Raw genomic sequence first — 12,859 nt, 5'->3', positions numbered from 1 at the left:
TTGACTTTTGATCATTAATTAAAATCATCTTCTCATAGAATTTACAAAAGGTTATTTACAAAAATTTATATCAGTATTTTCATATATTACTAACTTACTAATTACAACTATTCAAACGTAATACTATAACTATAAGAACTAAACAACCTATTTTAAAACAAAATTGGCATCAATTTAGTTCTTATGAACTATTTCAATTATTAATTTATCAATTATAAACATATTTAAAAAAAATTAAGATCCCTTGAGAGTTCACGTTCCTTGCTGAATCAGTTTCTCTTCTGAAACGGAGAAACAAAGTATCTTAAGTATGTAACAAATATTGAAAAAATACGACCATGAAAAATTTAGTGTTAATGTAATCTTACTTACAAATTAATATATTACATAACACGTTCTGGTTCAAATATAGTGCATCAATATTTTCATGTTTCAGACATTTTAGTGCTCCTTATAATTTTTCCATAAAATTTTGTCATTATCAAACCTTTGTCTACAAAAATAAAAACATTATTTTATATTGGGTAGAAGGATGAACGTGGTCACAGGCCACTTGGTGTAACTTAGTTATCAAACACCAGGAAACAAAACGTGAATGCCATCATCTAACTTTGGATGTGAGATCAATTGTGCTGTATTTTATTTAAACAGGAAAGCATGACTGATTGATCATTCCAAAAAACTAGTTCGGGCCCACTTGACAATAAGCATATAATACGCTGAGTTGCAAAACATAAATACTTCCACCCACTCGAGACAATTTTATTATCTGAGGTGTGTGTGTGATAGTACGAGACTTAATACCGACTGTTTTGATCAAAACTTAACATATATGATAGCTAGGCAGCAGAAATAGGAAGGACCATTAGTTGGTGCTAATTCATTTAATTATATTATGAATAATAATTATGTTAGCAAATAATATACCGGGAAAATAGTGTAAACTCACCGTTATCAAGGCATCCGAAATAGCATTTCATTTTCGATCTTCGAGGCATGCTGATTTTTAATAATAAACATTCTGTAAGAAATGAAAATAGTTACACAGGCTTACGAAACGCTAACGAAGAAAAAAGTATTGGAGCCAAGTTATGTCTAAAGAGAATTCAAAACAGAGTTTCTCAATGTCTAATCGTCTAATATTCTCATAAAGCTAAAAGTGGCTCTAAATTAATACTACAACGTAAAATAACTCACACCAAGACCAAAAAAAAACGATTTAAAAAATTAAATCGTTACGACATTTTGAAAACTTTTTTTTTTTTTTTGAGATTGTTTTACGGCCCTGGAATTTTGAAAACTTCAAAGCAGTGTTTCCACTTACGTTTTTTTTAACACATTTTACCCTAGTTTCTTTTGAATTTACCCTAAAATTTCCTAGACAACTTTCATAAATCCTTTATATGAGTCGACTATTATCAAAGCCGGCAATCTGACTTTTGGACAATGATTGGTAAATCAGAAAAACGAATTATTGACTTTATATTCCATTGGCAGTCACAAAACTCTTCGGAACGACATCTTAGATAAATAACAGGTTAACTATTAACCTTTATTTAATGCAGGTTTTGAACCGTATTCTTTGAAGGAGACGATTATATTCAAATAAATCTGTATTGACATATCAATAAATTTTTTTTGTCCAAATGCACAGATTGCCACCTTTGATAATAGACGACTCATATAGAAAGCGTAAATAAAATACAGAAAATAAACCACAGCATATTATTTAATGTAGGTATATATAATATAAACGCCCCCAGAAGATCATAGATCTATAGGATTAGAATTTTCAAGGAAGTCGACGCATTGCTTTTATATTCTTTTGCTGCACAACCTAACACTGTTCGGTTCTAAAATTGAGCAATTGTTTGCTGGCAAAGTTGGGAACTTTCTATGAAGCAAGCCGTTCAGGGTTTCATTAGAAAGCCTGTTTCTTTTGTCAGTTTTTAAATTTGAGAACACTGAATAATCTTTCCACCTCAGTCTTTGAAGAAGGAACTGCTAGCAAAAGTGAAATGACAATTACAAGGTTTTCGTAAATGAAATTACCATGATAATCTTTCATGGTACATGAAGTACCTGTATATTACAATACAAGTAAGTTCTGGTGACATCAACGAAAATAGGTAAATAAAAATTTGGCGGATTATACTTATTGGGATTCTGGGGAATCACTAAGAAAAAGCAGTGGCTTAATCTATGATTTACTTTACTAGAGGGTTACTGTTGAATCAAACCTTTATAGTTTTTATACACAACTCTGTTTTATTCTTTTACTTGTCAACTCGACTTAATGTCATTCTCTCTCCATAAAATAAAATGTTCATTGTTTTACTTTAATTATCGTTTATTTTAAAATTCACAACAGTTACTAGTATAGGCTTTGCTTTTTACCCCGAAATATCCTAAATCCTGGTATTTTTTAAATTGTCTTTATCATCCAAAATATCAGCTATTTTTCCCTAAAAAAGGGAGAATTCCCTAAAAGTGGAAGCACTGCTTCAAAGTACGCTACATTTTTTATTGAGTCAGAACTCATATCTGCCATCTAGTGAGTTTATTAGATCATTAATGCCTAAAAGTTACAAAAATGACGTCGCCACAGGAGTAAGATGACGCTAGTTGTATGTTATTTTCCTTTGTATGGGAGTTGCACCCCCCTGGTTTTATCACTTAATTCACATAAAAACAAGTGTATTAAATGTATTGTGAGTGTACTAATTATGCGTATTACGTAGGTACCTACATTGAACAAAAAATTTCCGAGTTCTGTGTGAATAATTCTTAGTTTGGAAGTTGCTTTTAATTAATTAAAACGTATATTAGTTAAAAACTACAAAATGCCTTTAAAAGGTTTAAAAGTTCTACCTAATCCGTAAGTATCTACATCATTTTGTTTATCTGAACATCGTATGATATCATGTTGTGGTGCAGTAGGTCGAGGCTATATTGTTCCCTGCGTAATCGCCGGTAGCCTAAGGCGATATTCCAACTTAATTTTACTGGTGGTAGGACCTCTTGTGAGTCCGCGCGGGTAGGTACCTATTTTTTTTTTATCCTACCTAAGCTGGTTGCCTTGAGAGGCTATTCCAGCGGAACCAGCGGAATAGTAGGTGAGCTCACGGGGCTCAAACCTGACGAAGTTGCTAACACAAACCCTAGCAAGAACTGTGCTTCGCAGAATCTACCACCGGATCGGAAACGCGACCCACTGTCTGAGGGTTAATTTACTCGTCGAGCCCTTCGTCGCGAGCGACGGGTTCGACGAGAACGGTGACCGGAGGGTAGGTACCACCGCCCTGCCTATTTTTGCCGTGAAGCAGTAATGCGTTTCGGTCTGAAGGGTAGGACAGTCGTTGTAACTTACTGAGATCTTAGAACTTATATCTCAAGGTGGGTGTCGCATTTACGTTCGAGATGTCTATGGGCTCCAGTAACCACTTAACACCAGGTGGGCTGTGAGCTCGTCTATCCATCTAAGCAATAAAAAAATAAAAATGCACCGTTTGATGGGAGAGTTCATGAGACTCAATGTGGACCTGTTGACTCTGAAAATTGCACCCCGAAATCTGCGTAAAAATTCTGATTGAACTGATCAATATAACGACTTTAAAATTTTGAACTGATATGACTTATACTTGGTATTCGAGTATGTTTCTGGTAGTGAAACTGGAAAAAATACTACTAACTCAAGAAAATATTAGAAATACTAGCTTGGGTTACTCACTGTGCAATATTGAATAACGATAAGTTTTTGTAACTATTTATTATATGTGACCAATGCTTTTATTTGAGAAATATCTCCTTGTAAATATTTTTTTTTTATTTCCTTTGTAGACAAAGTGTGTACACGGCCCACCTGAAGGTAAGTGGTCACCGTCGCTCATGTAAAACACCTATAGTAGGGGCCTAGACAAGCCACTTAATACTATTGTGGACTTCAGGCTCATTTGAAGAAAGACATATCATACTCCTCGGAAAAAACTGAAGGGGTCTTCATTTCCACTGTGGATGAATACAGTAGCTCCAGACAGTATGAATAAACTGCTCTGGTCTCAGGAGGTTGTGAGAGACACTCTACCTGAAGCCAATAACCAGAGATTATTTATCAAACTAAGCATAATTACTTGTATTACTAATAAGCTCTTTTATTATAACTTAGATGTATTTTACAGAGTGTTCTCAGAGCTGCCACAGAACTACAGACTGTCAGAGGAACAAAAATCATTCTATTGGGAGAATGGGTATCTAGTAATCAAGGAATTAATTGATTTCACTTCATTATATAGTTACAAGTGGGTAATATTTATTGTATATAGTTTCTATTAAACATAGTTAAATCTTGAAAACCTTTGGCTGCTGTATGATGTTGCTTAATGATTATTAATATATTGAGTATATGAGATACATTCATTTTCTGAAACTATTTATTTTATCTTTATTGTGACTTGAACCAAAGCTTATGATATTGCTCCAATGAACAATCGTCTGAATGTGTGACGGCTACCCGCCACACATGTATCACTGCCAATCTATCTACATACATATATTGCAATCACAGAGATTTTTTTATTTTTTTATTGCACTTACAGTTCAATGCACTAACTTATCATTTTAATTGGATGCCAGAGTTCATAGACATCACAAATCTGTCTCCTCGTCGAACTCGAGTTTGAAGATTTCAACGAGCTAACTAAACCATAGACACAGCCCATTGAGTTTCTCGCCGGATCTTCTCAGTGGGTCGCGATTCCGATCTGGTGGTAGATTCTGCGAAGCACTGCTGTTGCTCGGGCTAGTTTAGCAAATTCTCTCAGGCTTATCTCATGAGCTTACCTACGCGTTCGAGCATAACTAGAATAGCCCCTTAGGCTACCAGTGAATAGGTAGAAAAAAAAAACTCACAAATCTGATTTTAAAGTGAGTGCTCACATTACTTATATAAGTTGTCGTGGCCCAAAGGATAAGGCGTCCGGTGCATCATATCTAGCAACACACCGGTGTTCGAATCCCGCAGGCGGGTAGCAATTTTTCTAATGAAATACGTACTTAACAAATGTTCACGATTGACTTCCACGGTGAAGGAATAACATCGTATAATAAAAATCAAACCCGCAAAATTATAATTTCTGTAATTACTGGTGGTAGGACCTCTTGTGAGTCCGCACGGGTAGGTACCACCACCCTACCTATTTTTGCCGTGAAGCAGTAATGCGTTTCGGTTTGAAGGGTGGGCAGCTGTTGTAACTATACTGAGACCTTAGAACTTATATCCCAAGGTGGGTGGCGCATTTACGTTGCGATGTCTATGGGCTCCAGTAACCACTTAACACCAGGTGGTATGTGAGCTCGTCCACCCATCTAAACATTAAAAAAAAAAAACTACCAGCTCATGCATTTCCAACTGCAATTAGTTGTGTTCATTTATTCAGACAGCGCTTTCTACAAATATGCAAAGGAATAGTTGACAGCCCCGTTATGATTGTCAAAGAACAGGCACTTTTTGAGAAGAACTTAAAACCTGAAGAATACATTAATAAGGTAACCATATAAATTATAAATGTTGTAGAGCTCTATAAACTTGAAACTAATATTGTTAAAAAAGGATTTAATACACCAAAAGATTAATAAATATAAACCGAAGACTAAACAGAAGCATATCCATAAGTGTGACGTAGCTTAGGAATGGCAAAACATTTTTTTAAACCTTATCATTGTGGATGTGATTCCTAGTCACCCTCATGGACAGACTATTTTCCTCACTTACCTTGAAATGTGAAATATCAGTCTCACTTTTAATTAAATAACAGCTAATAACAAATTATGAGCCCTCATAGACACCGAACCCTCTAAATGTGATGAGCAACAATTGAAATATAAACTTTTTCAGCTCCAAGAAATCTTATATGATGATGTGTTCATGACCTATGGTGAACATCCCAGACTATTGGATGTGATCTCGCAGTTCATTGGTGATGACATAACCGCTATTCACAGCATGTTCATCAACAAACCCCCAGGTACCGCCAGACATCCGCCGCACCAGGTGAATATTGAGTACCCTCTTGAGTGACCATGTCCATATCAAAGGCCTCTACCTACAAAACGTCATGTCAAAAATGCTGGTTTACAGGAGAGTGTTTTAAAGTTTCAAATCTCATGTGTAATTAAATCATAAAAGTAACTTCTATCTTTTTAGTATTGATTTCAAGTATTCTATTTAGGCCGGTTCTAATGGTATAATAATTATTTGTAATATCCTCGATTTTCCCGGAAAATTAGTTAAATCACTATGTCTACCACAACTATTAAATAATAATATATTAAAAATTTTTAAGACCGTATAAAACTTAATATAAAGATGACTGTATCTACATCAACAAAGTATTTTTGTTTTAGAAGTTAACATCTTATACGTCTTTTTATCCTTTGAAATATTAATTATAAAATAAAAGATATATGTGGTAATGAATTGATTAGGAACAAAAATGAATGAATAAAAACGGAAAAAAATGATTATGAACTAATAAAAAAATGTGATTTTGGACATGACTCTTTATACGTAGGGACCGTCATTATACACAAGTAAAGTTCATACCCCTTCTGCAGTATAATCTTAGAGATTTGTTTTGACATGATTATAGATTGATCACCTACCATAGTGTGATGACATCAAACATTAATGAAATGAGTCTACATACACAAGTTTATACAAGCTTTGTTGACAATTTAGAAAAAAAAACTGAAAGTACTTGAAGGGGAAACTGCACTATATTGATGCTGAACTTCCAATAACTAGAAACATTTGAAATATATATATTTTTTAATGTCCATAAATGTTTTCAGGATTTATTCTATTTCCCGATCAGACCTGTGGATAAGATCATAGGCTCATGGACTGCAGTGGACCATGTCAATAAGGATAATGGCTGTCTGTATGTCATTCCAAAGTCTCATAAGCAAGATATTCTATACCCCCATGGTGATGTGCCGGTGAGTTGACAGTTAGGGAGTTGGATTTATTCGTTAGACCAGAGACCAATCATAGATTGGGAACAAAATATCTGTAGTGTTCACACATTTAAAGGTTAAGGTGAGAGGGAGAGGAAAAGTATGATACAATAGATGTTCAAGGAGAGAGGTGGCAAGTTGCCTGGCAGTCGGTACAGCAATGCTGACTATGAGCCAGAGTCACATACATATCTTCTGATTATCATGGCACTTGTGATAAATAAATAGAAATTGCATTAATAAATACTACATGCACTACATTAATAAATAGAAAAAAATAATTAATTTGTATTTTTGTAGACTATTCTAGACTAGTGTTGGCCTAGTGATCATATAATTATTTTTACTAATTTTTTTTTGACTACAATAACGCTGCTACAGATATAAAAAAAGAAACTCGATCGGAGTAACGAAGACAGCCTTGTATTGTATTATTACTGTGCAGTCCACAGACATCACTATAGAGACACGAGCTCCAAGTCTCACTTGTATATAATGGCTGTATGTGACATTACTCTCTATAGCGGTGTTTCCCAACGTAGGGCTCACGATAATAAAGGGGGGCAGTCGCACTAAATTAATATAGAAAATTTGGATTAAAATAATTTGAATTTCACTTTTTTTTGTTATATGTTTTGAAATATTGTTTACTGTGTTTTGATAACAATTTCATAGTGATTTCTTTCTAAAACCTATCATTTATGTTTCTTAAGTGAAAAAATCATTTTTTTATGTTAAAAATGAAGTAGGGGGGCATAAAAATTTTAGAAACTTTACATTGGGGCATGGCACAAAAAAGGTTGGGAAACACTGGTCTACAGGAACATCAGCACATATAATATGTACGATTGTTCATTTTTTTAATTTTTAATCTCTTTATGCATTCGATTCTACATTAAAGGGCCACATATGGACTTTTTTCATAAACATCTATTTTGTTTTTTTTAATTTTTTGATACGTTTTCAATTTAAAAAATGAAGTGGTTAAACTGGGACACGTAAATAAGTATTTCATCATTTACAGCGACTGATATTATAAAAGACTAACTGTACCCGTCCGCTTCGCTGGGCATTTAAAATTAACATTATTATTTCTCACCCCCACAAAGATTCTCATCATTAACGCCCCCGCAACTGGTGTAGGGAGTCCAACACTCATATAAATATTAACCTACCTATAAAGTACATGTATTTTCTACATGGATACCAAGTTTCAAGTCAATCGGATGCATGGTTCAGTAGTTATAACGGAACATCCGTAAAAATCAAATTTTTTATTTGTTTATTTATTGTTTCGATGGGTGGACGAGCTCACAGCCCACCTGGTGTTAAGTGGTTACTGCAGCCCATAGACATCTACAACGTAAATGCCGACACCCACCTTGAGATATAAGTTCTAAGATCTCAGTATAGTTACAACGGCTGTCCCACCCTTCAGACCGAAACGCATTACTGCTTCGCGGCAGAAATAAGCAAAGCGGTAGTACCTACCCGCGCGGACTCACAAGAGGTCCTACCACCAGTAAAGCTAGTATATTAGTATAGATAAACAAAATTTTCAGGAGGCCGGTAAACTGTACCACGGGATTTTGAACGAAGAGACGCTCGCACCGGAGCACGCCCGTGTCTCCCTGGACATGGCCCCCGGGGACACCGTGCTGCTGCACCCGCGCCTGCTCCACGGCTCCGGACCCAACCGCACCCAGGTACTCACCCAGCCCGCCGCGCCCGCTGTCGCCCGGGCAGTCGTCGTGGCCTAAAGGATAACACGTCCGTTGCGTTCGTGTTGAGCGATGCACCGGTGCTCGAATCCCGCAGGCGGGTACCAATTTTTCTAACGAAATACGTACTTCACAAAATGTTCACGATTGACTTCCACGGCGAAAGAACAACAAAATTATAATTTGCGTAATTACTGGTGGTAGGACGTCTTGTGAGTCCGGACGGGTAGGTACTACCGCTTTGCCTATTTTTGCCGTGAGCAGTAATGCGTTTCGGTTTGAAGGGTGGGCAGCTGTTGTAACTATACTGAGACCTTAGAACTTATATCTCAAGGTGGGTGGCGCATTTACGTTGTAGAAGTTCTATGGGCTCCAGTAATCACTTAACACCAGGTGGGCTGTGAGCTCGTCCACCCATTTAGCAATTAAAAAAAAAACTTAAAAGGTCTTAGTTACCAGGTCATAATATCCCCACAAGAAAAAAAATATTCTTACACTATTTTTAATTCAAATTTATTAAAATTTATTTTCTATTTTTAGTTGGATTTTCGATTAAAAACGTATTTTGTTATTATAGTTTTTTTTAACTATTATTTATACTTCATTTTTTAGTGGAAATTCAATTTTTTCAAAAAAAATAATTTTATATTAAATTGTCTTCGTTTCTTAATAAGTATACCAAATATCGAGTTAATCCGACGTTTTGAAGGGGGTCAAAATCATGTTGAAATATTCTGTTACATACATACTTCTGAAGTTAATCCTCTTCCGTGCGTCATGTTCCTCAGTGCTGAGGATGGAAGATCTTTACGGAATACATACGTAAAGGTTTTCTTGGGAAAATTGCTAGTGGTGGGTTCACGCGTCCTTCCACAGCAGAATTTCAGAGGCGACTTACCCCCGTATCTTTAGTCGTTTACACGAGCTTAACTCGCCTCGACTCAACCTCCAACGCGCGTGTTGGTATGCTCAGTCGTAAAAATAAGCTGCACTTAAACGTCCTTTGAAAATTTTCCTAACCGGAGTGAAGTAAACGAACTGTCAAGTCAACGTTCCTCAAGGCTGGTTTTCTATCAATGTCCAAATAGTATGTGGACCGCAAATGGAAATATATGATATTGTTGTGTAATGGCCTGGATCTGTGCATGATTCCCGCGTATTTTGATAATTTAATTTTGATAATATTTATTGATAAAGTAAATAGTTCGAAGTTAGACATTTGAAACTCTTTATTTTATTTACCTACATAAGAGACATATTTTGCTTACTACCTGATAAATAAAGTCAATGCGATTATAAGTTTTATTTATATAATAATAAACTGGTGGTTGTGGAAAAGCACTTCAACAACACGATGCAACCAAAATCACACAAAAGCGGCGAATAAAAATACAAAGCCGGATCCGAAATCTAAAATAATAATAGGTTAGAAAATAAATAATACACTTTCAGATTTACCGCACGCACACATATTTACGAATAACTCAGCAACCAAAACATTAAACAAGTTCATCTAGTGTCAAACAGACAGCGGCAGCTCGACTTTGACATTAAACAATGACCATAGACTACAGAACTCTATGGGTTTGATGCTAGCTTGATCAAATTTTCATAATTATTACCTCACTCGAGGACAGTTGAGGAATATTGTAATGGTCGACTAAAAATACCAAACTCGAGTAAGTTTGGGAGGAATGCTCGAGCATCATCGGATGAGTTAAGAGTGGAGGACTATTTTACGAAACGTCTAAAGATACGGGCATTAGTTCCTCTGGACCACTCAAGCCTTAGTTGTGGTTCGTAGACCGCCGCCCGTTGTCGGCATTGGGACCGACATTGGCGTATTAAAAAGGCAGGTGCAGTATATCCTCACGTTTGTCGCACAGCGGCACCGGAAGGCGATCACGGTGCACTTCGCGAGCAGCGCGTGCGGGTACGTGGACGTGCGCGGCTCCGAGCAGCAGCGCCTCGCCGCCGACGTGCAGGCCGCCGCCACCCGCCGGGGACTCCGAGTCACCTACCAGGTGCGCGCCGGGGACCACACTTAAACGAATCATAATCATGTTCCTAACATTGTTGAAGTCCATGGGCGACGATAACTACTCACCATCAGGTGGGCCGCATCGTCTGCCTACAAAAGCAATACAAAAAAAAACGTGTGGCACTCGGGGGACTGCCGCGATAAAGCTATTGCATAGTATATTTTATCAACTTATGCAATTATAATTAGACAATAAAAAAATAAAACCACGCTATATTTATAAATATTAACAAAAGCAAAACATTAACTGTCCCCTTAGGTGTTAGATTTTATTTTCGTTACGGAATTTCTCGATTTGGTCGCCGCGCTCAAAGCATAAAAACTATGCAATAGCTTAACAAACAAAAAAAATCGACCTCATTTTTTCTACCTATTCTAATAATCTCAATGAGTTATTTTAGATTCACCGAACTAGTAGGTGATCTCACAGGGCTCAAACCGGAGTGTTGCTAACACTGGCCCTAGCGAGACCCGTGCTTAAATCTACCACCGGATCGGAAACGCGACCCACTGAGAAGATCCGGCGAGAAACTCAGTGGGCTTGTAAATCGACCAAAGAATACTTTTTATTCGCTAAGAATCAAATCACAATCCGATGTTGGTATTAAATGTGTTATTCTTAGACCCGACATGAGCTATTGAGGTTTTTTTATACATATTTCCGAGCTGAATTAATCAATTCAAATCAGATAGACCGGAAGCATGTCCGGTGTTGTCAAATAATAAATAAGTGTGTGTTTGTGTGCAAGTCACACACGGTAGAAGTGAAACTTATAAATAAGACATAGATATACTGGCAATCCCGCAGGAGCATACATATGGACAATGTTTAGTAGACGACAGTGGGGATGCTACGAAGAGTCGCACAAAGAGGAGACCGAGAACGTCTAATGTGTTCTATCTCATTCTCTCCGCGGCTGAATCCTATACATTTATGTGTTTGTGTCTCTATGGACTTCTTTTTTCGTTTCATCGACTTTGAAATCACGATTCCAAAGAAGTTTCACTTCAAAAACAATTAAACATCACACATATTAATATGTTTCTGGTTTTCAGGACATCTGGAGATACAAAAGTAAACAAGTCAAAGGTGTGAGATCGAATTTGTAAGCAATACATTAAGAAATTTATATTTTTATACGAATATGAGATTATTTTGGATTAGCTAGTTGTATTGAAGCTCCATCTATCGTGTCTCTGACATCTTGTGAGCACGTAACATCAGATAGACTGCGCGATCGTCTGCCGCACTACAAGCAGCCAAAACTTGCATGCTTACAACTGTGACGGATAGATGGCGCTGTAATAGAAAAAGTTATTAGATGGGCACATTCAATCATGTAAGCATATAACGTAAGGAGGACCGCGGGGTCGTCTACTGCATTACCAGCAACGAAAACTTGCAAGATTACATCTGGGCGGATAGATGGCGCTGTAATGGGTTATTAATCGGGTACATTGTAATATTTTGTTTTTGTAACAGAATCTATGCTATTGTTATTAAATGGGTTTAATTAATGATTGTAAAAATTATTATATTAGTTTTGGGACGGAACTGTACTGTGATAGTGTTAAAGTTATGTAATAAAAAAATATATGTATATATAACAAAGTTATTGTTTTAATTTTTGTATTCCTGTTTGGACAACGAGATTCGATATTGTCGCCCCACCGTCTGTTGCTTGGAAGCCGACCTGCCGCTCAAACCGGCTTACTGTTCGGTTGCATACAGCTCTGTGCTTAGTGCGAGTTTCTTAACGTTCTCGATAGCGTAAAAGTTAACCCAATTTTGTATGCAGTTGGAACAGCGCCCCTAGCGGCAAACGTACGCAAACGATTCCATTCCATACAATTAATATGAGTTAACTTTCACTCTATCGAGAACGTTAAAAAAAAACCTGAGAGGTGTGAAGGGACACCCGGATGGAACGAAGTTCCTTTCGATTAATTAGTGAAGGAATTGTAATTTTTTTTTAAAGTTATAATAATAAATTACGGCATTATGAAGAAGAAGAAAACAATACTATGAACTAAATTACTATTGTTGAAACGCTATCTCGAGAAACTGTACTCTTTACGCGGA

At 36.6% G+C, this 12,859-nt stretch overlaps 1 protein-coding gene across 2 annotated transcripts; it reads left to right on the top strand.

Moving 5' to 3' along the window:
- The first annotated feature begins 2,662 nt into the window (after positions 1-2,662).
- On the top strand, positions 2,663-12,388 carry LOC114249838 (phytanoyl-CoA dioxygenase, peroxisomal). Of its 2 annotated transcripts, none has more exons than XM_028183546.2 (8): positions 2,663-2,878; positions 4,179-4,298; positions 5,436-5,544; positions 5,894-6,049; positions 6,850-6,996; positions 8,577-8,720; positions 10,588-10,759; positions 11,833-12,388. In XM_028183546.2, exons 1-8 carry the CDS (start codon positions 2,844-2,846, stop codon positions 11,853-11,855), a joined length of 906 nt encoding a protein of 301 aa, XP_028039347.2. In that variant the 5' UTR covers positions 2,663-2,843; the 3' UTR covers positions 11,856-12,388. The 2 variants fall into 2 exon arrangements, with proteins under 2 accessions (XP_028039347.2, XP_028039348.2); XM_028183547.2 differs by having other exon boundaries at positions 2,666-2,878; positions 10,622-10,759.
- Positions 12,389-12,859: the final 471 nt, after the last annotated feature.

The sequence above is a fragment of the Bombyx mandarina genome, chromosome 28 (genome assembly GCF_030267445.1).
Source record: "Bombyx mandarina strain Sakado chromosome 28, ASM3026744v2".
In the NCBI taxonomy this organism is placed as follows: domain Eukaryota; kingdom Metazoa; phylum Arthropoda; class Insecta; order Lepidoptera; family Bombycidae; genus Bombyx; species Bombyx mandarina.
The sequence above is the reverse complement of the archived record's forward strand: the minus strand, read 5'-3'. Positions and strand labels throughout refer to the sequence as shown.